General features: G+C 56.0%; 1 protein-coding gene across 2 annotated transcripts in view; it reads right to left on the reverse strand.

Moving 5' to 3' along the window:
* Positions 1-3,232: 3,232 nt before the first annotated feature.
* TLN1 (talin 1) overlaps positions 3,233-25,572 on the reverse strand; it is a 34,624-nt gene continuing 12,284 nt past the window's right edge. The window contains exons 12-58 of one of the 2 annotated variants that reach the window (XM_086869203.1): positions 25,445-25,521; positions 25,104-25,284; positions 24,321-24,434; positions 23,890-23,998; positions 23,519-23,727; positions 23,304-23,402; positions 23,060-23,110; positions 21,193-21,360; positions 20,638-20,932; positions 20,373-20,539; positions 19,886-20,014; positions 19,478-19,591; positions 19,147-19,260; positions 18,855-18,989; positions 18,575-18,703; positions 18,373-18,475; positions 18,090-18,298; positions 17,877-17,996; positions 17,516-17,713; positions 17,056-17,195; positions 16,863-16,956; positions 16,619-16,708; positions 16,329-16,451; positions 16,010-16,153; positions 15,502-15,663; positions 15,273-15,413; positions 14,856-15,037; positions 14,387-14,519; positions 14,165-14,266; positions 13,903-14,073; positions 13,585-13,734; positions 13,353-13,454; positions 13,130-13,249; positions 12,689-12,835; positions 11,775-11,941; positions 11,348-11,531; positions 10,964-11,089; positions 10,540-10,656; positions 10,275-10,460; positions 10,066-10,173; positions 7,067-7,172; positions 6,801-6,925; positions 6,379-6,504; positions 6,183-6,245; positions 5,775-5,957; positions 5,029-5,154; positions 3,233-4,444 (exon numbers count right to left, since the gene is read on the reverse strand). In XM_086869203.1, coding sequence (XP_086725329.1) covers positions 4,313-4,444; positions 5,029-5,154; positions 5,775-5,957; positions 6,183-6,245; positions 6,379-6,504; positions 6,801-6,925; positions 7,067-7,172; positions 10,066-10,173; positions 10,275-10,460; positions 10,540-10,656; positions 10,964-11,089; positions 11,348-11,531; positions 11,775-11,941; positions 12,689-12,835; positions 13,130-13,249; positions 13,353-13,454; positions 13,585-13,734; positions 13,903-14,073; positions 14,165-14,266; positions 14,387-14,519; positions 14,856-15,037; positions 15,273-15,413; positions 15,502-15,663; positions 16,010-16,153; positions 16,329-16,451; positions 16,619-16,708; positions 16,863-16,956; positions 17,056-17,195; positions 17,516-17,713; positions 17,877-17,996; positions 18,090-18,298; positions 18,373-18,475; positions 18,575-18,703; positions 18,855-18,989; positions 19,147-19,260; positions 19,478-19,591; positions 19,886-20,014; positions 20,373-20,539; positions 20,638-20,932; positions 21,193-21,360; positions 23,060-23,110; positions 23,304-23,402; positions 23,519-23,727; positions 23,890-23,998; positions 24,321-24,434; positions 25,104-25,284; positions 25,445-25,521 — 6,471 coding nt within the window. In that variant the 3' untranslated portion in view covers positions 3,233-4,312. The remainder of the gene's footprint in view (positions 4,445-5,028; positions 5,155-5,774; positions 5,958-6,182; positions 6,246-6,378; positions 6,505-6,800; positions 6,926-7,066; positions 7,173-10,065; positions 10,174-10,274; positions 10,461-10,539; positions 10,657-10,963; positions 11,090-11,347; positions 11,532-11,774; positions 11,942-12,688; positions 12,836-13,129; positions 13,250-13,352; positions 13,455-13,584; positions 13,735-13,902; positions 14,074-14,164; positions 14,267-14,386; positions 14,520-14,855; positions 15,038-15,272; positions 15,414-15,501; positions 15,664-16,009; positions 16,154-16,328; positions 16,452-16,618; positions 16,709-16,862; positions 16,957-17,055; positions 17,196-17,515; positions 17,714-17,876; positions 17,997-18,089; positions 18,299-18,372; positions 18,476-18,574; positions 18,704-18,854; positions 18,990-19,146; positions 19,261-19,477; positions 19,592-19,885; positions 20,015-20,372; positions 20,540-20,637; positions 20,933-21,192; positions 21,361-23,059; positions 23,111-23,303; positions 23,403-23,518; positions 23,728-23,889; positions 23,999-24,320; positions 24,435-25,103; positions 25,285-25,444; positions 25,522-25,572) is intronic. The other variant, XM_086869204.1, reaches the window with a different exon arrangement.

Genomic DNA, 25,572 nt, shown 5'->3' on the forward strand with positions numbered 1-25,572 from the left:
GGGGCGGCCCCCGCCGGGCATCGCCGCAGCCCTGGCGCCCGGCACCCATCGGGGCACAGGGCGAGGGACACCCCGGGTCACTGCGCTAGGGACAGTCCGGTGGTACTGGGCAACAGACGCCCCGGGATGCTGTACTGTGGGTACCCCGGTGGCACTGGGTGATGAACAGATGCCCCGGGATGCTGTACTGTGGGTACCCCGGTGGCACTGGGTGATGAACAGATGCCCCGGGATGCTGTACTGTGGGTACCCCGGTGGCACTGGGTGATGAACAATGTTCTGGTGGTACCCCTGTGACACTGGATGAGGGACGCTCTGTCGCACTGTGCTAGGGGTACCCTGGTGGCACAGGGCAAGGGACACCCTGGGACATGGAGTACGGGCACCCCAGTGGCACTGGCTCCAGTTAGAGCTGTCCTCATGCCAATGCCCTGTCACAGACCCCTGGGGCCTGAGGGACCCTGCTTGCTGGCACTGGCTTGGGGACACCTCAAGGGCTGGCATGGCCCTTGGGAACGCCAATGGGCTGGCACTGAAGTGTAGGGGACATTCAGGGGACCTCAGGCTGTGATAGCACTGAGGGACATGTTTGGCTGGCATTGCCTGCTTGGGGAAAATCCTCCAGGAGAGAAGTGAGCAGAGCCCCTGACTTTCCCATCCAGCTGCTGGTGGGGCAGGAGGGCCAGATCTCTGTGCTGACTTCTTGGCACCTACCTTCCTTCTGTCTTGCACCTTGGTGCCACTGTCCCTGGCACCCACAAGGACACCTGGCACATGCACTGCCCACGGAGTGGCGTTTTAGAGTGACACAGGGCATACAGGCAGCTCGCTACCCTTCTTCATCTTTCTGCTCTAAATAAACTGTATTCCACAGGCAAAAAAAATGCAAACCCTTCAAATCCCAGCTCCTCCAAAAATAACCTGTACTTTAATAACGGTCATAAATGCTTCTGGCACATTCCCAGCTGCAGGGTGGGCTGTGGGTCGGGGGGGCTGGAGGGAGCTGGTGGAGGGGCCATGGGAGCCGTGTGGCACGTGTGGAAGGCTGTGATGGGATGAGGACAGGAGGGGTGCACAGGCTCCCCCAGCCCATTGCTCCTGGGCTGCAGCCAGCCCTTGATCGACGCAACTTCTCGGCACCAGTGCCCCAAGAAGAGAGGAACAAAAAGTTTTTGACAGCTGGAGAAAGTGCCTTTTAGGAGCCCTCAGGCCCGGATGGTGGAGGGCATAGGAGGGGTGGGAGTAGTTAAGGACCAGCAGGCTGCTGGCTCCATGGGGAAAGCAGAAGAGCCACTGCTGGACTCTGGAGAGCAGCTATTAGTACTGATGAATTAGGCACATATTTGGACAAGGAGAGTCTCTAGCTGCCAGCGTATGGCTTCTGAGGGGAGGGGGAAGATTCATCTCCCGTCATTCCTGTAAGATAATAATTATTTTTCTGCAAGATGTTGCAGCCTGGAGCAACTTAATGGGTTTCAGCAACCTCATGTGCTCAGTGCATGGGGCAAAGATAATGATGGGCATGGTGCAAGCAGCAAGGAAATTGCCCTGCAGCCAGGCCAGCCCTCAGACATTCCCCCAAAGGATGATGTTCTCCCTCTCTGGTCCCTTTTCTTTGCTCCAGGCTTCATAGCCATGTCCATAGACACTGCTGGAATCACCCAGGAGCCGAGGTCCATGACTCTGCCCTTAAGCCCGTCCTCTGTGGTAACCTGTGGGACAAGGGGGTGCGGAGAGGTGTGGGTGCACATCCCTACCATTGCTGCCCCATGCCCAGGCATGTCCTAAGGAGGCCTAAGGTCCCCAAGGACGGCAATCCCCTCCATATTTCATGCTAGGGTCAGACCTTACTCCCAAGGAAAGGCTTGTCCTGACTAACAGGACCTTTCCAGGTGCAAGCTGTGCTGGAGTTTATCACTCCATCCCTGGGCTCCCCAAGAAGCTGGGACATGGTTTTCCCACTAACCTCCAACTTAGCTGAATTTGGATCCCTGCAGAGGCCTGGGACCTTATGACTGTGTCATTCCAGCTCCAAACCTCTGTATGTGCTTTCCTGAACCTGCCTGCCAAAATAACCCTTTGGTCAGTGTGTGAGATTGAGGGGTGATTGGTTAATCACACCCCCATGTGCCTCCCCTGGTGTTTATGCCACCACCTCTTGCTGTGCCCAAGCTGGGGGACAGAGTGGATATGCTAGCAGCCCTGTGCAGGGCCTGCTGGATCTCCCTTGCCCCCAGGAGGCCAGAGCTGCTGCCACGCTGTGCCCGCTCACTGTCCTTGCAGGACACTCCAAAGGGCCCCATGTCCAAGCCGGTACCTGGGTGAGCGCCTGGTGCCGGGTCAGGCCAGCGCAGATTGTCAGGGGACAGCTGGGAGGACTGGGATGCCTGTGAGAGCCACAAATCCACCCTGGAGCCTTGCCAGGGGTAAGTGTCTTAGGAGAAACAGCCCCTCCACACCCCCAGGGACATGACCACAAGGGGACAGGGGTTGCTGTCTGGGATACTGCAGGATGCTGCCCTTACCACTGGTGTTTGTAGCTCACTACCAGGAACAGCCCCAGAGGCAAAGGACACATGCCAACCTGCCCATACCCCTGTTGTACCCTGCAATGTCCCTGTTGCACCCCACATCACCCTGCCTGTCCTGCCACTGTTTAGGCCCCCCAAATCCCTGCTGAGTGACAGGGTGGGAACAGGTGGGGACACACTGGGGCAGCTGCTGCCCGCACAGGTTGGCTCTGGGGGGCTATTTTGGGGCGTGAGATCAATGCTGGCAGCCGGGAAGGCTCCGGCCACATTCCCAGACCCACACCACACCAGACTGTTGCTTCCCCACTCATGGGCCACCAGTGACTATGGGATGGGAGGTCCCCCACCTGCACCTCTACTGCACCCCACCCAGGAGTGTATCTGGCTGGTAGCAGGAATGGGGCCAGGAGCTGAGCTTCACACACAAATACCCCACCCCGCCTTCCCTGAAGCCCAAATCCCCCAGAAACAAAATCACCAAGATCCCCTCCTGCAGTGGTGGCCCCCCAGCAGCACCTGCGAGGCCAGCACATGGCTGGCAGCGGGGGTCCGGCCTGCCGGGTGCCTGGGGCTGGACGTGCCTCAAATATTTTCCATGCTGTATAAGCACCCGTGGTACACTCCCCCCTCCCTTTGCTGGGAGGGAAGGCGCGCAGGCCCCCTGCCCTCCCCGTCTCCTGGAGAGGCCCGTTGATACCCAGTTGGCAAGAAAGCAGGAAAACCAGATTTTATTGGTGAATGCGTCTTTCTGAGGAGACACTGGCATCCCCCACCCCACCCCGGAGGCTTGGGGGGGAGCTGGTTTCCTTCAATCTTTAATATGGGATGCTTAAAGTATCAAAATGGTGAGAGAAGCCTCAGCGAGTGCAAAGGGGAAGGGACGGGGGTCCTGGAGCCGAGGAGGGGTGGGATGCTGGGCTACGGGACCCCGGCGAGAGCTGGGTGTTAGTGGGCAGGGCATGAGCTGGCAGGGAAATAAATGAACTTTGAAAGCTGCAGGCTCAATACTAGAGAAATGGAAAAGTTACAAAAATACTGCAGATCTTGGAAAACAATACAGGCACTTGGGAAGAAGAAGGAAGGCAGAGCTGGCTGGGGCCGCAGTCGGGGGGACGCCCTGCAGGAAGGCAAAAAACAGCTCTGGGAGTGAACTCGTCACATCATCCCCCATCCTGAGTGGAGGCACTGTGGCTTCCAGCCCTGCTGCTCCCCAGAGGGGCCTGGGCTGAAGAAGATACTCATGGGGTGCACTTAGGGCCTTCCAGGGCAGAGGAAGATTCAGCCAGCAATAAGGCATTGGAGGTGAAAGGCAGCTCCATGCGAGAGCTCAGCGAGGGGCGGCTGCTCCCTGCAGGAGCAGGCAAGCCACCCGCCTGTCCCCATCCCGCGTGGAGGAGAGAGAAAAAAGGGGCACGAGGGGAAAGAAAGAAGGCACAAGTAAATATCCCCTTGCAGTGGAGAGCTCCTGTGGGCCCGCACCCCGGGGCTGGCGGGTGAGCCCTGAGCCAGTGCAGCCCCGGCTCCCACCTCAACCGAGTCCCTCCGAGCGCTCTGATTGTGCCTTGGGTGTGCATGGGAAGGTGGGCTGGGCAGCAAAGCGGAGTCGCTGGTGCAGCACCGGCTTGGAGGGGCAGCTGAGTTAGTCCCGTCGCTCTGGGTGCGGGCAGAGCTCTGGTCTAGCCCAGACAGCCCTTCGCTTGTGGCGGGTCGTCTTAAATAGGAGCAGGCAGGTGGGCAGGCGGGCAGGCAGCAGTCTGTGCGGTGAGCGGAGGGCGTGCGCCTCAGTTCTGCTCCTCGTCCCGCAGCTCCGAGGGCAGGAACTTGTACTGCTGCTGCCGGATCATCGCCAGCTTCTTCCGCGCTTCCTCCAGCTCCCGCTCCTTGCGCAGCATCTCCTCCTGGGCGGCGATAATCTGCCAGGAGAGAGCCCCGGGGTCACAGCTGCCTCCCTCAGAGGTGGCCAGAGACTCCAGCACAGCAGTGTCAACCCCAGAGCTGGGTTCTGGCTGCTGCTTCCCTCCCATCACAGCCACTGCCTCACTGGGCATGAGGGCTGTCTGTCCCTGGGATGGGAGGATGGTACTCTGGACATTAAGCAGAACAGCACAGCTTCTGGGCTCAGCCCCATGTGTTGTGTAGAGGGTCTCAGCTGCACGGAGCCAGCACTGGGACTGTGGCACCCCACACTAGGTAGATCTTGCCCTCTACCCACTGCTTTGCTTTTACCATGATGCTGGGATACTGTGGGCTCTGCACCAAGGAGAAGCCAGGGCTCTACACTCCTGGGAGCACACACCATTACCTACGGCCACCTGTGGCGGGATAAGGTGAGGTCTCATTGTTCAACTGGTTTGCAGTGGGATAGATAACTCACACCATTTTTGTGAGACTCTCTCATGACATGACCTGTGCTGCTGGGTGGTAGGACATGCTTCTGAGATGGTTGTGATGGCACCTAGAGCTGTTCCTGCCCTGTTGGAGTAGCCTCACTCCTCACCTGTGCAATTCCTCCGACCATCTTCTCCTTCACCACCACCGTTTCATCATGGTCCTGGAAAGCAGCTGCCTTTTGCGCTGCCTTCACCAGATTGTCTGATGCCCTCTTCACGGCATTTCCAGCAGCCTGCAGCAGGGAGGAGAGCCTCAGTGTGAGTCACAGCCCCAGGGTATGACTGCTGCCCAGGAGTGTGAAGGAACTCCTGCCCCAGGCAGGACCAGCAGCCAGCAGTGCTGGGAGCTGCACGAAGGAATTCCTTTACATGGCTTGCTGCCTTGTCACCCGCTCATGACCATTTCAGGCGCTTCTGCTCCCAGCCAAGCTCTGTCTCCTCTCTGAGCAGCGGGGCAGGGACTGGGAGGGACTGGATGAGCCCTTGGCCCCAGTGCTGAGACCCCATGTTAACCCCCCAACATAACCTCTTGTGTGCCATGGCCTCTGAGGATTAATGGTGCTACAGAACATGCTCCCCCGTTCCTCACCTGAATGCCAGTGAGGAAGTGCACCCATTTCAGGTATTCCTGTGCCAGGGCATTGTTCTTGAATGCTGCCAGGCTGAGCAGCACAGCATCACTCACATGCCTGGCACACAGCTAGCAGTGAAATCCAAGCAACCTGGAGCCTGTGTTCCAATTAATGTCTCACTGATGGCATACAGATAGGGAGGATGAGCCCTGGAGAGCATCCACGTGCCCCCACCCCACTCCTAGCCACCCTTCAAACAACAGAGGCAGCCTAGGACTCACCTGGAGCCGCTTCATGGCCTCCGAGTCATGGTCAGCCTTCACCTTGCAGGCTACCAGGAGCTGGGCCGTGGAAGCAGCCACTTGCTTGGCAGAGGAGATGAGCTTCTCCTCGCTGGCATGGCCCTGCACCGCGGCGTTGGCGGCTTCGCACAGGTTGTTGGTGGCAGCAGCCACCATGCGTGCCTGTGGCAAGAGAGGCTGTCAGGGGAGGAGCCCTGATCGGCTCCAAGGAGGCTGTGGGGCATAGGATGGAAAGAACCAGCTTCCACAGGATGTGGGAGAGGGAGGAAGAAGCATGGCTGCTTCTTCCACTGAGGACAAGCAAAAGGGCAGAGCATCCTCATGTTTGCAGCAGGAGTCAAGAGGAAATTTTCCCCCTCAAGCCCTCAGCATGACCTTGATACTCACGGCTGAAATGAGACCCTGGGACCACTGTCCATCATCCACTGCATTGGCTGGGATGGCACCCACCTACAAAGAAGGAGGGGAGAAATACGGTCCACCACCCTGCACACCTCTTGTCACAGATAGGAGGGTTACAAGCAGCCCCAGAAGAAGGGAGAACCCTTCTTCTACATTTTCTTCTCCCCTCTTATGGCCTTACTTTTCCTTGGGCCACTAATTCTCGCTGGGCTGCTGAGGCTGCCTTCACCAGGGCACTCGTGGCTGCAGCAATGGATTTGGCAGCTTCCAGGATCTGCTCCTCAAAGTTCAGGCTCTCGTCCGCTTGCTGTGGGCAAAAGCAGAATCTGAGTCCCAAGCAAGAGTGTTGGGACAGACGGAGCAGAACAGAAGGATGGCTGCAGGGGGCTGAGGGGAAACATATAAAGCTGGATTAAGGGCTGTGGGGTACAGAGGGCATGGGCTACCTGAGGAAAGTCCATCTGGGGATGTGGGAGGTAGCAGGAGTACAGGAAGAGGGACCAGCTGTCAGATGGGGCTTCAAACCTGGCTAAAGCACAGTAAGGAGAGTCCCAGCAAACCCCAAGCTGAGCACAAAGGTCTTACAAAGCTCAGCACTGCTACCTTGGGCTTGGCTCTTGGTTTCAGCTGCTCCAGCTTCTTGGCTGCAGCCTCAATGGCAGCTGCTGCCCCCAGCAGCTCATTCTCAGCGATGACAGTGGGATCTTCTGGGTCAACCCATTCTGTCCCTAGGAACACCAGGAAGCCAGGCAGGTTAAACCTGCATGCACCCTCATTTCTGAGTTTCCCTGCCTCCTCCAGCAGCTGCTGAGCCCTCCACCCTAATCCCATTCCTTGGTCCTGTCCCTGTGAGCAGGATCTTCCCTTACCTTTCATGGCCTCAGCTGCCTGGATGAGCTCGGTGACGGAGCTGGCCACACGCTTGGAGTAGCCTGCCAGCTGCTGCTTCAGCTCGTGGGTCGGCTTCTGCAGGATCTGGGGGGAAGGAGCAGATGTAAGCACCTGGAAAAGGGGGACTTTGTAGGTCTGTTTGGGGTGTGCTCTCCAGGGAAATAGGATGGAATCCCCCAGCCCCCTCCCACAGGTGTACACACCAGGCACTGTCTGAGATGCTTTCTCAAATGACTCTGGTTATTCTCATTGTGCCCCAGGATAGGATGAACTTCCCCAGGGCCCTCCTGCATCCACATCTTCTGGGACATCTTACAGACACAAGACCATCAGCACAACCCTTTATGCACTCAGCAGATACCCACACCAAGATTTCTCCCCTGCAAATCATTTCAAGCTCCAGAAGCATACTCCCTTCATATTCCCCTTTTTGGAGGTTTGCTTGCAAACACAAGCTGGGCATAGGGCCGTACCCTGGAGTGACATCCCAGCTGAGATGGGCTGGCCCCATCAGGATGAGGTGGCAGGCAGTGCCCTAAGGGTCCTCCCCTGGGTTGGAGGGACACATGCACACTCCACAGCACACGTGTGCACACACACAGGGTCTGTATGCACAAGCAGAGTTCACTGCTGGCCCAACCTGCACCACATAGGCAGCAGCTGCCCATCAGCCAGAGCAGAGGTGAGTACACAAACACAAACACATGGACCCCACGGTCCCTGTGGACACACGCCAAGTCCCACCCCAGCACTGGGCTGGGCACACAGAAACGCCATGAGCAAGGCTCATGCTGAGGTTAGAGACCAGCAGGCACTCAGTGTTGCCTTACTCACCGGCTGACAGAAAGGAGGGAGAAGAGAGAAAAGAAAGCAGTGAATGCCCCAGCCAGGAGGAGGGGAGACAGGGGAGGGTAAGGGAAGGTGGATGCTTTTCGGTGGGGGGTGAAGGACAGTCAAGAGGAGCAGCAGGAACAAAGGATCAGAGATCCTGGGTGGGGAGCTCTGCTGCCATCATTAGCTCTTACTCCAGCCTTGCAGGGACGGGCAAGACAGGGCACCTGGATGACAGCCACCTACACTCAGAGTAACCATAGATCCACTCTCCTCCTCACACCCTTCACACCTTATTTCTCCCCACTCTGAATTGCTTCACTGCAGTTTTGAGTCACACAATCTCTCTGCTTTTGGAGGGAGAGGCCTATTGTTACCAAATACCAAGTCCCCATGGAGAATTCCTACCCATCCCCACTGAAATAGGCAGGCTTTCCCACTCCTCTGCTGGGAGCCATGTTTTCCAGCCTGAGACAAATAACCCTTATTCTTGAACCCTAACTATACTTGTTCATGCCCTGCAGAAGGCACTGGTTCCCTAGGGGACACAGTGTACAGCAGTGACCTTGTTGCTGCTGGGGTATGAGGCAGCACCCCATCTCCCCTCCCATTCCCGTAGATCCTTCCTGCTTGTGGTTTCCCAGGAACCTGCTCTCCTCTGATAAACAGGACCCATGAGCTTCACTCCTGCCTTCGCAGACCAGAGGTGAATCGTGGCTTTTTCCTGGCCTTTGCTGGGCCATCCCAGCAGAGTCACTACATCAGGGTGAGGCTCAGAGTACTCAAGCTGATGGCACACAGTGATGGCTGGTTTTCCCTCATGAGTACACTTAGTCTAAATGTCTTATTATTAAGCCTGCTGTCTGTTCTGACGTGTTTAAAACTGCTAAATTATCTGTCTGGAGCTGAAGGCACCCTGGAGGCTATGAGCTTACTATGAGGTACCTCCAGTGAACATTTTAAGAGATGTTCCAATGTATGACAGTCAAAACATTGCACAGCAGCAGGATGATAACACCCAAAATACAGGGGAATGGCGTGTTCCTGCAAGTAGGCTGACCTCAGGCACTGCCACACTAAGTCATTAGCCTAATCATCTGTTAACAACAGGTCAGCCAGAGAATTTCTACTCAGCACTCCAGCCTTGACTGCCATGATTCATGTGTGCCTGAAGCATCTTCCAGGCAGACATTTGATCTAGATGCAGAGGATGGAAAACTCACTGCTCCCCTTGGAACTGTACCCCAGTGGCCACCTCCCTTGAATAAAAACACCCTTTGACTTCTCCTCTATTCAGTTTCAATTTCTAGCCATCAATTCCTGCCCACCTCCCCCTGCTGCTGCCAGTGCTGGTTACCCTCTGCCTAAGGGGGCTTTCCCTGCAGGAAACCACAGCTTGGGCTCCACCACTTTGTAGCTAGTTATCCCAGACACCAAACTCTCACTAACTAGCTTAGTGCAACCTTGACACAGAGCTGAATCACTATCAGTCTTTGTCCTGACCCCAGTTTGAGAGACCTCACACCACCATGGGTTGAGTGTGCACATCCCCACAGTGCCCCTGACTCCATTTCTGTAGTCTTGCCAAGAATGCATGCTGTTGGAAGGACTTCATTGGATCTTTTCTACCACGCTAGAGGTTTAATTTACTTCTTGTAAACTAATGTTGCAGCTGAAGTCCTTGGGAGGACTCAGTCAGAGGGAGACTGGATCAAAAGGGTGCAGTGAGGGCTTGCAGTCATTATCTTTGCTATGGCAGGCACTGTCCACCTCCCACACATAGTGCTGTGGGCATATCATGCTGTTTTCCCACTGCCTGAAGTCTATTATTCCTAATCACTTTTACTGGAAGCTGTATTTTTACAAGATTATACTACTGTGTTATTGATTTCCAGCCTCCATCTGTTTGCAGCCAGTTAATCTCCATCTGTTGTTAGCAAAATACCTTTCTTAGAGCTCATTGAGCTCTCTGACATCTGCTTCCATGGCAGGGGCATGGACACATGCTGCGCCAGCACAGGCAGCGAAGGGGGCTGTGCAAAAGCCTCAGTGGGAAGAGGTGAAGAGCCCAGAGGACCTTGGGGAACACCCAGGCAATACACAGTCAGCCTCTGCCCACCCTGGGAACCGGGGTGGGGACACTTACCACTAGCACATGCTCCAGCAGCTCCAGGTAGCCATCAGCACACTCCTTGCCGAAGCGCAGCGCCCGCTGCCGCACGTCCCCGCTCACCTCTGGGTGGTAGGCTGCTTCCTGCAACCCAGAGACAAGGGAAACCCCAACTCACATCCAGCACCATCCCTGCCTCCACCCACAAATCCGTGCTACAGATCCACACCCAGCACCCGCCCCACCTTGCAGGAGCGCAGCATGTCTGCGATGGCCCGGCGGCTAAGGTTGGCCGTGGCGATGACGTCCTCCTGCCGGCACGAGTTGCCAGCAGCCACCGCTTTGGCTGTGGCCATCGTGATGCCTTTGGTCATGCGGATGAAGTCCTCTGGAGTGGAGACCTTGGCGGGAGGCACTGGGGAGGAGAAGACCTGCGAGGCGAGGGGCAGCAGTGAGGCACGGGGCGGCAGGCGAGCAGCGTGGCAGCTGCAGCACCGCGGCTGAACTCACCGCCAGCTCCTGGCGAATGTGCTCGATTGTGGCCTCCAGTGCCCGAGTCCCCTTCGTGGCCTCGTCCTCGACAGCCTTCACTGTCTTCAGCAAGGAAGTGACATTTGTCACCATCACCTACAGGTGAAAAGAGAAAAGAGAGGTGAAGGAGAAACAGAGCCAAGTGAATTCCCACACAAGCTCTGGCCTGTTGCCAGCACCTGTCCTTCCCCTGTGGATTGGTCCAAGACTGCCCCATCCCCATACTCACATTGCCTCAACTGCTCCTCTGTGTTCTGTGTTCCACCTTTTATGTGTCCCTCCCTACTCTTCTGTCCTGACTGTACCCCAGCTGTGCTCCTGCTCCCACACAGGCAGGAAAAAACCTTCTCTTTCTCCAGCCCCACTGCCTCCTCCCTTTCTTTCCATCACAACCAGCACAGACCTTGGCAGAGTTCTTCAGCTGGTAGACAGCAGGGTCATCTCCAGCTTTGCCAGCAGCTGCTTTGGTGGCACCGATCAGGTCTCCAAGTGCTTTGGCGACATCCTTCACAGCATTGATCAGGACCACCTGGGGAGGGCAAGACCAGGGGAATGACTGAGCTAAAGTCACACTTAGCCCCACTTAGAGGTGGTGTGGCCCAGCAGTGAGAGATTTGGGCACCACAGGGCACATAGGGAGTTCAGCTCAGCCAGCACCAGCCAAAGTCCAGCCCCCTCTCTCCCCAACTCCTGGGATCCAGCCTAAGCACCACGTGACATCTGCATCCCTCAACCCTTCCAAGCAAGTTAGCAACAGCCTCCACTCAGCCCTCACACCCAGTCACACCTGGGTTTCTGGGTCTTCAGATCCCAGGCTGGCAGCACCTAGTTTCACCACCTCTGCCAGGCGGGTGATGGTGGACACAGAGGACTGGGCAGCCTGGGCTAGTTTCTCCTGGCTGGCCGTGGCGTTCTGCACCAACACCTTGGTGTCCTCCACCAGTGCCTTGGCTGTCTTCAGGATGCCCTCCCTGGAGAGAAAAAGTGTGTCAGGGAGGACACAGCCCTCTACTGCACACAGTAGGTACTTGGGGTACAGAGAGAGACTGTGGATCCTGGTTTTTCCACGTATAAGCTGGAATTTCAGGAAACTGAGCCAGCACAACATGAGCTTGAAGCTCTTCTTGGGTCTGGTCCACAGCTTGTAAAGACCACAGGACAGAGCTTGGCATCCCTGTCTCTGGATGCAGAGGCTGGACACAGTGCTTGGGTACCTGTGGTCAGCAAAGGTCTCAGAGTTCTCCCGGTTGAGGGTTCCTGCTGTGGCAAACATGATGGTGGTGTCAAGGTCAGCAATGATGCCAGAGACAGCGCTGGCTGCTGTGATGCAGGCTTGTGTCCCACGGTTCCCAGCCTGAAGAGCTGCCAGCACATGAGACACCTGTGGGGTACAAGTAAAGTGACTGGGGGAGCAGAGCAGGTTCAGGGAACCGTCATGGCACACACCTCCAACACCTCCAATGGTGTGGAGTTGCTTCATACCAAGGAGAGGAACTGGGAATACTTTGGTCTGCAAATCCCTTCTCAGCTTCCAGTTATTTATTTTTACCTTGCACCTATCATGTTTGGTAGCCTAAGAGATGCAGGACTCTGCTAGTTTTCAAATTAGTAAGAAATGCAGATGCCAGACACAACTGACAAATGTTTACTTCTGTGTTTTTGCTAACAAGCACTTCTGCTCTACCCTTACCAACTAGACTTTTTAAGCCACATTTTCATCTGCTCTTCAGAAGTCTGCTCTTTAGATTGACTTGATGGACAAGATGCCAGCAAAAGATGAAGGAGAGTCTGATCACTGAGCATGAGCTGCAAGCATTGCTGCAGATGCTTTGCCCAATTCTGCAAGAACTGATCTGGAGAGCCCTGGCCTGTCACCAGTGTGTAGGTAAGTTTTCCCAGGCAGGCTGCAGTACCTGGATGTCATACTCACCCACCACAACCATCAGCTGTTATATTGTCTGCAGAGGGGGATCCACTGTCCACCCCATCAGCTGGGCCGGGGGAGTGTGGCCAAGAGAATCAAATAAGACCAGGAAATAACCCAGTGTGGTGGCTCCAAGGGCGCATGGCTGAATCCAGCATCCCTCCCACCTCACCATGCTGTCAAACCCCCCTCTCGACCACCTACCTTCTCAGAAACCTTGCGTGCACTCTCTATCAGTTCCTTCTTGGTGTAGGCATCACTGGGGCTGCACTGCAGGGCTCCAGCCTTGGTGACCAGGGCAGCACAGCCATGACCCAGCTCCTGCACCCGGCGCTTGATGTGGGAGCCGATCTGCAAAGGAATGTATTTGTGACAAGAGTCAGCAGGAAACTAAGCCCTGCATCTGTGACACCTGCTGGGAAACACCCGCCACCCAGCTCCTCTTTCCCAATCCTCCCACTCAGGAGAAGGAAAAAGGAAACACAGCTTTGCTCCTTGTTTCTATGCCATGTTTCAGAGGAGGTGTGAAAGCTGCCTACCCCCAGCTCCCATGGGAGGTTCAAGTGCCCCTGTCCTCTTTTTTCACACCCCAACAGCCCCTGCTCTGCCTCACAGCACACTCCAGTGCTTCCCCCAGGCTCGCACCTCGTCATTCTCGGCAGTGAGGGCAGCTGGTTTGGCCTCTTGCGCCAACTGACCATAGTCATGGGTAAGTTGGTTTGCCAGTGTGCCCAGCTCATCTGGGTTGGTGGTGGATTTGGTGACCTGTTGATGGAAGAAGAGCAGGAGTTGGATTGGGCAGGGAGAGCAGTAGCCTGACAGAATGGCAAGCAGTGCATTCTACAGTGACAGGCTTGCTTTCACCCACCATTTCCTGCACAGTCACTGCTATAGCCTTGGCTGTCTTCACCATCGTGGTCTGGTAATCCACAAAGGTACCTTCTGGCTCACCCATGGGCCCCTCGTCCAGCTGCAAGAGACCACCAGAAAATTCTGGCTCCAGCTCTGACCCACAAGGTCTTCAGTTTGTAGAGTTTGACCCTGACTCTTCCCCTCTCCCACACCCAGCCCTGTCCAGGTCCTCTTCTTGCTCCCCTCACCTGATTGATGGCTTGGGTGATGGAGTCCACCATGCCCCCCACAACACCTGCAGCACTGGCTGCCTCGTTCAGGGTGGTGGTCAGGTCCTCTACTGCTTCTTTCATCATCTGCACCGCCTCTTCCAGAGCCTCCTGAGTGTGGGCAGCTTGCTGCAAGGAGAAGCCAGAGTGAGGGAAGGCAGGTGGTGGCTCCCCTCCCAACAGGTGGGAGGTCAGTACACTGACCCTGGATTTTCCATGCCTGGCACATGTGTGTGCATCATGCAGCACTCACAGCCAAAGGAGGGCATGCCACTGACACATGCCCCTGCTGCTCACCTTGGGGTTCCCACCAGCCTCCTTGGCTGTGTACAGCATCTGCAAGGCGGATTCAGCCAGTGTTTTGGTCTGGTCCAGGAGGTTCATCTGCTGCTGGTGGTTGGGTGTTTTGGAGGCAGCGCCAACAGCTGCCATAATGAGTGGCTCGAAATACTGAGCCATCTGGGACACCTAGGGAAGAGCAGTGTCAGCACCAGCAGCTTCCAGCCCCAGCTGCCTTGTACCTCCCCTCCACAGGCACCAAGTGCCAAACTCCCATTACCTTGTGACCCAGCTGTGAGGCCTCAGCCCGTGCTGCAGCAGCCACAGGCTCAATCAGGTTGCTGATCTCCTGGACAGCTGTGATCATCTGATTGTGCAATGCCTGTGCAAAGAGAGGGTGTTGCATGAGGCTGCAGCAGGGCTGGGGTCCCTTCATGCTGCTGGGAGCCTGGAGAAGGATGCCCAGTCCCTTAAGTTTGCCCACAGCATGTCTCTGACCCACCTCCTGGGAGATATCTTGTCGGGGGGCCAGCTGCTGGCTAATGGCAGCGAGGGATGCCTGGTCCACCTCCCGCAGGCATCTGTTCAGGACCTCAATGGCTTCGTCACACTCCCGCTGTCCTGGAGCTTTGTCCCTGAGAAACAGATGAATCAGCCAAGCACTGGCAGCTGCTATACCACCCCTTCACCCCCAGCCTCAACTGGTGCTGGTGAGGGCAAGATCCTTCTCCCTTCTGGGCAAGACCCAGTGTGATTAGAGCCTGGGCACATCAGTGTGTGTTCCCATCAACCCATCTGAGAACTGGAAAGCTTCCAGGAAGGACAAAAGAGATAGCATCCTCCACCCCATCCCTTGCCTGCCTGTACCAGCTGTGTCCAAGGAGATGATGAGCCAAAACACCTCCAGGAATGCTTACTCAGGGCAAGGACAGAGCCACAGCCACAGCCACAGCCACAGAAGGACTGCTCACCTCATGTTGGTGATCAGCTTTTTGATGGAGTCTGAGACTGTGCGTGAGTGGCCAGCGAGCACTGACCACTGCGGTGGGTCCTTGGGGTTGACAGCCAGAGAGCGGGCAGTCTGGATGAGGCCAGCAGAGCTCTCCAGCATGGTCTTGGCTGAAATGACAATGGGCTCCATGGCTCTGCGCCCCTGCACAGGGAGACAACAGGCTGGTGAGGTAAGGCAGTGTGCATGGGAAGTTGTTCCCTCTTCCATCATCCTTACCCTGGAGCAGCTCCTTGAAGCCCAAGGCTTGCTGCCACCTCCCCATCACAACCCCCTCAGTGCAAGCCCCACAGGCTCATGGAAGGCACAGCTTCTCTCCCCACCAGAGCAGAGCCTGTCACAGCCAGGCTCCATCCTCCCTGTCCCAGCAGCATCCCACCTCTGGGCTGATCTGCGCAGGAACAGTGGCAAACTCTGGGTTGGAGGCGAAGGCTGTCAGGTTATCCACAGCCTCTATGAGAGGAGCAGTGGCAGCACGGCACCGCTCCCGGTTCTCTTCGTTGAACTCGCCATCCAGGGCCTGGTGTGGAGAGACCAGAGCAGTTACCCAATCCCCACCATACCCCAAATCCCACCACCACCACACTGCCTCAGAAAGGACTGTGCACCTTGATGGTCTTCACCAGATTGGCTGTGCTGTTGGCCACCTCCTTGGCCGACTGGACGAACTGGCGCTTGGCCACAGGATTGGCAGTGCGGGAGGATGCCAGACGGCATGTGTTGCACAGGGCTGAGGTGTGTTTTGCTACGATGGTGGCTGCTGAAAGCACCTGCAGGGGAAAGCAGAGTAAGGCAGGATCCACCATGACCCGCTATTCCTACAGCTCTCCCTTCTCACCCACCCTATGTAGGGCACCAGTGACCATAGGCATCCCTTTGGGGTCAGTCCAAGAAGTCCAAGAAGGACTACCAAGATCCTGCATGCCCACAGACCACCCCTGTCTGGACTGTCACCATTGCACCAAAGCTGCCAGCTGGTTCCCAGTGCAGCTGATGGGGCCTAATGAGACACTAGCCATCAACTTGGCCAACTCTTGGGATGCAGCACTTCCAACTAGACTCATACTCCTTTTGATGCAAACAAATGCCTGTAATGGAGCCCCACCTCACACTCACCTGGGACTGAGTACAGGCAGGGTCCACCAGGTTCTGGCAGGCCATCTGGATGGCCTGGTTAGCTCTAGCAAACTGAGTGGGATCCACCAAGCCCTGCTGTCCAGCCTGGCTGTTGGGGTCTGAGACCCCCACAAGGTAGGCAGCCTAGAAGCATGAGAAACATGGTGAGAGAGAGCCTGCAGACTGCAGGGAGGCTCACAGAGAGAATGGACTGCCGAGTCTGGCAGCATTTCCCACTGACTTGGAAGGGCAGGGGTGGGGTGCATGCAACAACTATGTCCCTGGGGAAAGGCTTAGGGCTGGGACTGAGTGGTCTCACCTGGGCAGCTGCTTCTGTCAGCCCACAGAGAGCTTTGGAGGCAGCACTAATGGAGTCACCAAACTCAGGCAGTTTGCTGTTCTTGGCATTCTGAGAGATGCCAGCCATGGACTCTCCCAGCACCTGTAGGACACACCACACACTGATTATGGAGATTACCTCTGACTCCCACAGTGCTCCCAGAATCAGAGCTCACTGCTTCATCAGTAGGGGAGAACCACCTTTACCTTTGTTCCCATATCCTTCCCAAGCCTTCCCTGTTTTTCCCCAAACCTCCATTCAGGGCTTACCTTGGAGTTTTCCATGACACTGTCAAGGCAGTTGAAGTAGGACATATCATTGACATTCTGGGTGGGGTTCTCCAACAATTCCTTCACTGTCTGCAAGGACACAGGTGTCACACCCAGAGGAAAGTTCTGCAAGCTCCTCTTGCACCTCCTCCTCATTCCCTCCTGTTCTTTGCAGTAGGATGCAGTTTCCCCCATACCCAACATCTTAACCCCTCCAGTGCCTTGCCAGTATGTGGCTTCTTACCTCCAGCTCCCGCAGGGCATTGTCACATTCCTTCTGGCCTGGGGCCTGCTGGGTGCACATGGTGATCAGCTGGTTAATACTGTCGGTCACAGCCCTGTCAGGGACATGGGAGAAAGATCCACAGATTAATGCCTGCCTCACCACCCAGCCCCACCACTACAGCCAGCAGCATTCCGGGAGCAGGTCCTCTTACCGTGCTGCTGCTGCCAGCTGATTCTTGAGGTTGGGTGCAGCAGGGTCAGCAGAGAGAGCCTTTGCAGCCAGCAGCAGCTTGCTGGAGGACATGGAAATGCTCTTCAAGTTTGACACCACCTGTGCCTGGTCCTCCTTATTCTGCAAGGAGCCAAGATGAGTTTTCTGCAGCACCTTTTTAAAGTCCACACCCATCCTGATCTTCTCTGGAGATTTTCAAGCTGACCTAGCTCCCTTCATTCAACTTGTCCATCAACAGCAAGGATACATGAATTCTTGCCAAACTAACCCAAGCCATCTTCTCCTTGCTGCTGTGGTTTTGCACAGCTCCAGTCCCTGTCTTCCTGGCTGCATTGGCCACAGCCACCCTAACCACCACTGCCTGGCCACCCTGCCTTTGGTCAGCCACCTTCTCAGATATCCCAAATTTCTCCCTGCATTTAGGATGCAATTCTTCTCACCGGGGACTGGCTGGCCATTTCCACTCCTGCCTGCAGGAATTCATTGAAGTCATGTCCAAATTTGCCAGAGGACTTGGCCAGGTCTTGAGGGGTGCCACGTGATGCCTGCACCAGCTCATTGGCAGACTGATTGAGCCCTGCTGCTGCCTGGTTCAGCTGGCTCTGTGCCTCCTGGAAACTCTTGGTGCTGGGAGGGAACTGGAAGGAAGGAGAGAGGTTAGGAGAGGCAGGGAGATGAGTGGAGATGGTGGATGAAAGTCTGGCACATGCCTGGGGATATGCTAGAGGAACCCAATGCAGTTGGACCAGCCTGCATTGCCAGAAGACTTCTCCCTTCCCCTCCTCTCCCAGCTCAGCTCACCGAATCCGAGAGCAGCCTCTTGCTGGCCTCTCCCACCATGCGGATGGCAGCATCCACATCCCGCTGCCCTGGCAGGCAGTTAACGCAGCGGTTCAGGGCCTGTGACACTGCCTTGGCCACCTGTAGGGAAGATAGGAGAGGTCACCACTTCCCAGCCAGCCCCCACACCCTTCCCACAGCTTGATGGGGCACACTGGGGTACCCTGTCCCCACCTGGGCCAGGCGCTGCTGGCTCTCTGGGTCACCAGGCTTGGCCACTGCTTTCCGGGCCTCCTCGATGAGGTTGTTGGCTTTGTCCATGACATCACTGGCGCACTCCAGCATGGCACTCTGTGCCTGCGGGTCAGAGGTGTTGGCTGCCACACCACGGGCAGCCTGGCTGAGCGAGCGCAGCGCCTGGGCCACTTCCCGGGCAGCAATTCCTGGGGGGGATGGAGAGGTCAATGCCTGTCAGTTCAGTGCCCCATCCCCCCAGCCCTGTTGTGGAGGCCAGTACCTGTGTAGTTCTCATTGCCCTGGGCCACCTCTCCCAGGAGGTGAGCAATGGCAGAGCTGACAGCTTTGGTGCTGTTCCCCAGGTCCTGGGCACATTTCTCCATCTGCACAGGGGCCAAGTTGGGACATGCTGGTGAGCTGCACCTTTTGGCAACTCCACTGCCCCAGAGTCCACCCTGAGCCACCCTTCCTTGCACCCTCACCGTCTCTCCTGGCAGAGGCTTGAGCTTGCCCTCACGGGCAGCTGCCTTGGCTTCCTGCAAGTCCCTCTCCAGGCTCTGCACCAGACCCAGCGCAGAGTCTATCTCCAGGGGTCCACATGCCTCCTGAGCCTGTGATGGAGCAAGAAGGGAAGGTGAGCAGGTGACCACTGAGCCCACCTAGCTGCGGCAGAGACCAGAACCTGCCACCAGGCTGTCCCCACTGTTCACCACTGTTCCACACAGCTGATGTCTCACTGCAGGATAGGACTCAGCCTCTCACCTTCTGGGCAGCTGTGCGGAGCTCAGCTAGAGCTGCAGCCAAGTTCTTGGCACACTGGCTGAGCTGCATAGCAGAGGCTTGGTCCGTTATGGTGGGGACAGTGGCCTTGGCTGCAGCTACCATCTTCCCACCAGGCTGTTGGGCCAGAAAAAAAAGCAGTGAGAAGGGGACAAACATGCAGCATCTCAACTGCCTGTGTGCAGAAGATCTCCCAGTGCCTTAAAAGGGACAGGCACGGTAGGAAAGCTGTAATGCCAGAGCTGGCATGGGAGGCTCTGGGAAGCATGGGTACCTGCAGGAAGTTCTGGCTGGCAGCAATGAGAGCCAGCTGGGCGCTGGGGCTGTCTGGCTGGGACTGGCTTCCTCGCACACCCTGCACCAGCATGGGGATCTGCTCTGCCACCACCTGCCAGAGAAAAGGGTCACTGCAGAGGATCAGTCAGAAGGACATGGATTCAACCCAGGACCAGTGATCAAAAGATCAGCTCCTACAGGACCTAAGTGGAGGACTCCAGGACCCAATCTGACCACTGTGGTAGAGCAGGAAGCACCAGCATGGCTGATGGGAGATGAGATAGGGAGAGGGAGCACAGGAGATGCCAGGATCAGGCCCAGGCCCTTACCTTGCAGCTCTGCACCAGCTGCTGCTGAGCGGCGGGGTTCTTGTTGGAGGAGGAGGCGTGCTGCGCAGCGGCGATGGTCTGCGTGGCCGAGGCGGCGGCCTGCTTGGCTGCATGCTGGCACAAGGAGGCACAGGTTAACACTGGCAGTCTGTACCCAGCCCCCCAACATGACCAGATCCCCCAGCCAGCTTCTCCTATGCCTACTCCAGTGGCACTCAAGCATCCCCAGCACCCCAAAGCAACATGGTGCACACAAGGGAAGGGAGATCTCCCTGTGATGCAGCATGGACACAATACTTGAAAAGGACTTTACCCTCTGGAAAGGGGAACTATATGGGGGCTACTGGTCAGGTCTTGCTCACTGACTGTGCTGTCTTGCCCTCTGCAGATCCTTGCCTAGCATCTCACCTCCAGCTTGTGCACAAGCTTCTTCTTGATGGCATTCTGGGCTGCAGCATTGGTTGCCATGCGGAGCCCTTCTGCTGCCTCACGCAGCCGCTGCTGCTGCTCTTCGCTGTCTGGGTGGGCTGCAGCTCCCTGGAGAAAACATAAAACTCATCACACCTATCAAGGACCATGGAGTCCCTTTTCCTCCTGAAGAAGTACCTCTGCTCTGGCTCCAACAAGGCAGCCCTGTTTATGGTACTCAGGAGATTAAAGCCTGTCTGGAGAAGTTCAGCAGCAGGAGAGGTAACAGCTCCTCTGCTATCACCCACAGCTTCCTGAAGCTCCTTCACAGGTAGAGCCCACCCCACACGTCTCTGGCTCAGTGCGAGATCTTGCTGTGGGAACTGCTGCTCAACCAGGGACTGCTCATCCCCTACCCAGCACTGATCCAATAGCATTGGACAGGGCTGGGGCCAAAGCCAACATCCATCCTTCCCCACACACTGACCTTTGCAGCCTCCACCATCTTGGCAGTGGCATCAGCCAAGATCTTGGCTGCACTCAGAAGCTTGCGTGAATTCTCCAGGTCTGTCTCTCCCTCAGCATCAGCTTTGATGGCATTGACAAGGTCAGAGGTGGCCTGGGCCAGAATACGAGCCTGACGCACCATTTCCCCTGGAACAGAATGGAAGTATGGCCTGTTAGCAAGTCCCAAGGGCTCTCCGATACCTCCCTATCCGCTGTGCTCTGCGCCCTGGGTCTCTCATTCTCACCTGCATCGCCCATGGAGCTGAATATGTTCTCGGTGACGTTGAGGATGGTGTCAGTGGCCTGGTCATAGCGCCCGATGGGCTGCCCACCCAAGGCATGTTGCTTGATGTGCTGCAGCAGGTCATTCAGGGCCTGTGTGACAGCTGTGGCTGCCACCCCCACCTGCTTCAGGAGCTGGTCATCACTGGTGGCTGCCTTAGAGGCCTCCACACAGCCCTCAGCCGATTTGGCCACCAACTTGCCAGCCTCAATCAGCTGTTCCTGGCAAACTGGGGAGCTGATTGTGGGAGCCACAACCTGGAAGGGAGGAGAAAGGGCAGCAAGCGTGGTATTCTCCATGGAGGAGCTATTCCAAACTTCTGCTCCTTCAAAGAGGATCCTCATTGCTTGGGCACAGTAGCAGGGACTCTAGCAAGAGGCGGCCCACACTTTCTGTGCCAGATTCCCAATGTCCTGCCTTAGGATATGTGGTCCTAGCATGCCCCCCGCTGCAAAGCTGCCCCCCAGCCACGTGAAGCTCACAGCCATGTGAGGCAAGGGTTAGCCTTGCTGCTTACCTTGGTGCAGGCTACCAGCTGGGAGGTGGAGAGGGCACACTGGGTGGCCGCTGCGATCACCTGTGTCTGCAGTGCGGCATCCTCTGTTTTCTGAGCCACGTTCTTGGCTTTGAGCACCAGCGCAGCAGCAGCATTGGCCACCGCCTTCGCCAGCTGCATAAGCATGTCCTGGGAAGGGATAGAAAGGGTCAATGAGGCAGCCACAGCCATCTGCAGGGCTCTTGTGAAATATTCAGATGGGAAATGTGAGCCCTTGGGGACCTTTCATCCACTCTGTCCCAGTACCAGCACTGAATACATGGAAAGGCTGGGAACACCTTGACCCCATCTCCACTGTGTGCTACAGCTGGCAGTGAGGCTGTAGCCTGGCCCTGAGCTGCTGCCTGCACTGCCACAAACACCATCCACGGGAGCTTGGGCAATGCTCAGCATCGCTGTAATACCCACTCCACAGGCAACCACCTGTCCCTGATTGTACCACAGCAAGAACCTGCTGCAAGGCACTGCTGGTACTGCCTTGATTTGATTCATTTGGGTTTGCAAACATTTGAACACAGTGAAAAGATGACAAACCCTTCTGGCCAAATGTCAGGCTCAAGCCAGCCATGGCACACCCACACTATGAGCAGCTGCCAGCAAGAGGCAAGTAGGAGATGCTCCCATGCTGGCCACCTCTATTGCAGGTATGCCAACTGTTTTTATTTTCAATTCTAACTTGTTGGCTGACAAGCTAGAATACATCTCTGCTGTTATTCCTGAAGCTAAAAGAGAGGTGTGACAAGGCAGTCAGCCTCCTCTCTCCTGGATGGCAGGTACAAGACAAATGCCAGGAGGCAATAGGCAGGAACAGCACATGGCAAACTGCTTTCCTGCAGGGCACAGACATGATAGCACACTGCAGCCTTCTGGATTAGCCCCTGTGGCACACTGTTGCAGAAAACTGGCAGCACCAGCAATAAACAGCAAAAACCCTGGTAGGCAAGGCAAGGCTCTTTGCTGGCTGCAGCTGTCAACCTCCTGCTGCGTGCGTGCTCACAGCAAGTGGTCCTGCACCCCACAACAGGTAAGCCTCAGGGCACCAAACCAGCATCTCCATGCCTCCTTGCAAGCCAAGACTACTCCCACTGCAATCCATTACCCTTTGTGACAAGAGGAAAGATTGGAGAGTGCATGCATCCAATTCAAGAGTCCCCAGACCACTGCATCTGAGCCCATGGAAGGAAGTACGTACACTCGGGTCTGACAGCTGTGAGGCAGAACATCCTGCTGCTTGACTGCAAATTGTCTTCCAGGTCCTAAATCTGACATTTGGGGATATTCTGTCCTGGCACTGCTGCATGGCCAAACATGGCTTCCTGCCCTGGGCCGAGCTTTTCTGCTCCTCTTGGATATCTTTCAAGGCCTCTCTACTCAGTTAAAGCTGCATGGCTGCCATGAACAGAAACCCCTTCTTTCTGGAGTATTTTGCTCTATAATACATCTGGATTGTCCTCCTCAGCACAGTGTGCTACCTCCTTTGTGCTGGAAGGAGCAATCACGGGAAAGCAAGCCAGTTGGCAGTCAGCTCATCTTAAAAAAGCTGCCACATCAGGCTCCACCCATACTGGGTCCCTGATGGGGGCAGGCAGGCAGCTCGCACAGGCAGGGAGCAGCAGGCAGGAGCTGAGGTAGCTGCAAGGGGTGATCTCCAGAGAAGCACTTGCTCCAGCAACAACCCGAGTGCATGGACTTCTGAGATCCAACCACCAGAAAAGTAGAATTTTGCAAGAACCCTTCTCCAAAGATTTCAGATGATAGTTCCCAGAGGAGCCCCCTTCATACTGGAAATGGCAGGGACCACCAAGCCAAGCCTACAGGACTGTTTTACCGTCTTTGGTTCAGAGGCAGGTAGGATCCAAGCACACCGGTTTTCTGGTATCTACACAGAATCCACAAGGTAAGAGGTGTTATATCACTCTAGAGACAGAGATGGGCAATGGCCTGTCCCCTCTCTCACAAAGTCACCACTGGGCACTGGTGACTGTTCAGTCTGGACCCCTCCTGTGAGGTCCTGTGAAAAGGCCAATGGTTTTAGGGAATGGGTGTCCCTGGTTGCTGCTGGGTGCACTCACCTGGAACCGGGGGTCAGTGTCACTCTCCCCTATCTGCTGCAGCAGCTCCCCACTGGTTTGCCCCACCAGGCCAGCAGCCTGCAGGAGATTCTGGCGAGGCTGCAAGGAACAAGGCAAAATTGACACTAGGCTCATGACCAAGCCTTAAAACTTCACTCAGTGATTTCCTCTGGCTTCCCCTTCCTCTTGATCCCACAGCCCCTCCATCTCCCCACCTCAGCGCTGGCAGGCTGTGCTGTTTTCAGCAGGTCTGAGACGGCGCTCGCCAGGTTCTTGGCTGCCTGCAGAAGCTGCCGCCCATTCCCTCCCTCGTCCTCCATCAGCGCAGCCAGCAGCTTCACACCCTTAGACATCTCCGTCAGGTTGGAAGAGATGGTGGTGACAGCACAGCCCACAGCAGTGTAGTCTGTGTCTGCTGGATCCCCTGCACAGGGAAGAGAGGAGTTGGGATGTGTTCCAAGTGGTGCTCCAAGAGCATCCCCACATCTGTCACTGATGTGGCTTTCATTTCAGGGAGCAGAAGGAATCTTTCAGACAAGCGTCTTCCTGAACTGGGGCATTCCCTCTACTTCAGTTCTCCATATACCTGCAGTGAGGTTGACGACTGAGGCTGTGCCAGCAGTAATGGCATCCACTTGGGAGTGGATCTCATGCTTTGACTCATCCATCTTGTTTTTGCGCCAAGCTTTTGATGCCTGAATGGGGAGAACAGGATCAGGAGAAGGTGCTAGAAGTGGTGGGTAGCTGCACACATGCTCACACAGAGAAGTGCAAGGAAGAGGATATAAGGAAAAGAGAAGGAAGACATGTAACCACCCAAATTCTCTAGTCCACTCTGACTAAACATGACCAAGTGTCCCCTCCATGTCTGCCCACAGAGTGGGATACAACCCTATCTCTCTTCAGGCAGCAGATCTTCCCAGGAGCTGCTAGCATTTCTGTGAATGTGGCCAGCCTCACCCAGCCCAGCTTCCAGCAAGGTCCACCCCCAGCACCCCACCTTCACCCAGCACTCACAGCATCCTGCCCAAGAGGTGGCAAAGTCTCAAAGTCATCCAGTGTGGCCTGGGCTGCATGCACAGCCTGCATGCTGGAGTTGATAGTGCCAGTCAGGGCTTGCTGGGCTGAGGTCTGCAACACAGAGATAGACTGAGTGAAATATGCCAAAGGCTTGGAATGTAGGACTACATATTTGGTCAAACGCTACCCTGCGATGTGCTGCTGATGGCACTGCTCTAGGTAGGTCTCCCCAAAGTGGGTGCACTTGGCAAAAAGGGAGTCTCCCCTCTGCATCTCCCACTGGAAAATGCCTCATCCCACCATGGTTACAATCAATTCTCACAGTCAAGCAGCTCTCAGGGAGTGGGGAGAAGATGCTATGAGACCCCACAAGGCTTTCACAGCAAGCCCCCACACCAGGCTGCATGGGACAAAAGAAATCGGCCTCCTCGTGGCCTTTTCCAAGCACTCCTCCAGCTGCACAGGAGATGGGGGCACCAAAACATGGCATTGGGTTCTGCTGCAAACCACAGACCTAGTGGGGCTGTCCAGTCACAACCTGAATGAGAGGCTGCAGTCACTAGCCAGATGAAATCACTGGGGTGTAGCTCAAGTTTGCAGAGAAGGTGAAGGAGGATGCTGGCTTAGCCAGGCCAGCAAGCACACAAGGCCAATGGCACAAAGCCCCTGCTCTTCACAGCAAGACAATGCTTCATCATGGACCCAAACAGATTGGTCCACAGAAGCCTGACAGTCAACTCTCAGAATTAGTGCCCTATAGTGAGCACAAGGAGAGCTTACCAGAGGAGGCATGTGTCCTCGGTGCATCTGGCCACTGGTGATTTGCAGCTGAGGCTGTGGCATTGTGCCCACCTGGAAATTCTCTGGCCCTCCAGCCCCTGTCCGCATGATGGCTGGCAGGGCCACTGAGCCCAGCTCTGCCTTGCCTACACGGTTAAACTGCTGCTGCACGACTGTTGACCTGAAATGGGGAGAAATATCAGGTAAAGGGATGCCTGCAGTGCTGGCTCTGTAGGAGTGGCAGCTCTTCCCCCTTCCTCCTTGCTGTGCTGCAAGCTTCGCTGGAGCACATTCTCCAGTCAACTTCTGTTTGGCAGCTGCCCTGCTCCTGGAAGACTTACTTCTTTGGAGACACAGAGTCTTCCAGCATAGTGGACTCCTCATCACCCTCCAGTCCAAAGTGGTCTTTGCTCTTTTTCTGCAAAGTGAAGGAGAAAATGATACCACCAAGCCCTCCCCTCTTCCTGCA

This window comes from Cyanistes caeruleus, chromosome Z, assembly GCF_971803275.1.
Source record: "Cyanistes caeruleus chromosome Z, bCyaCae1.hap1.1, whole genome shotgun sequence".
Taxonomy (NCBI): Eukaryota; Metazoa; Chordata; class Aves; order Passeriformes; family Paridae; genus Cyanistes; species Cyanistes caeruleus.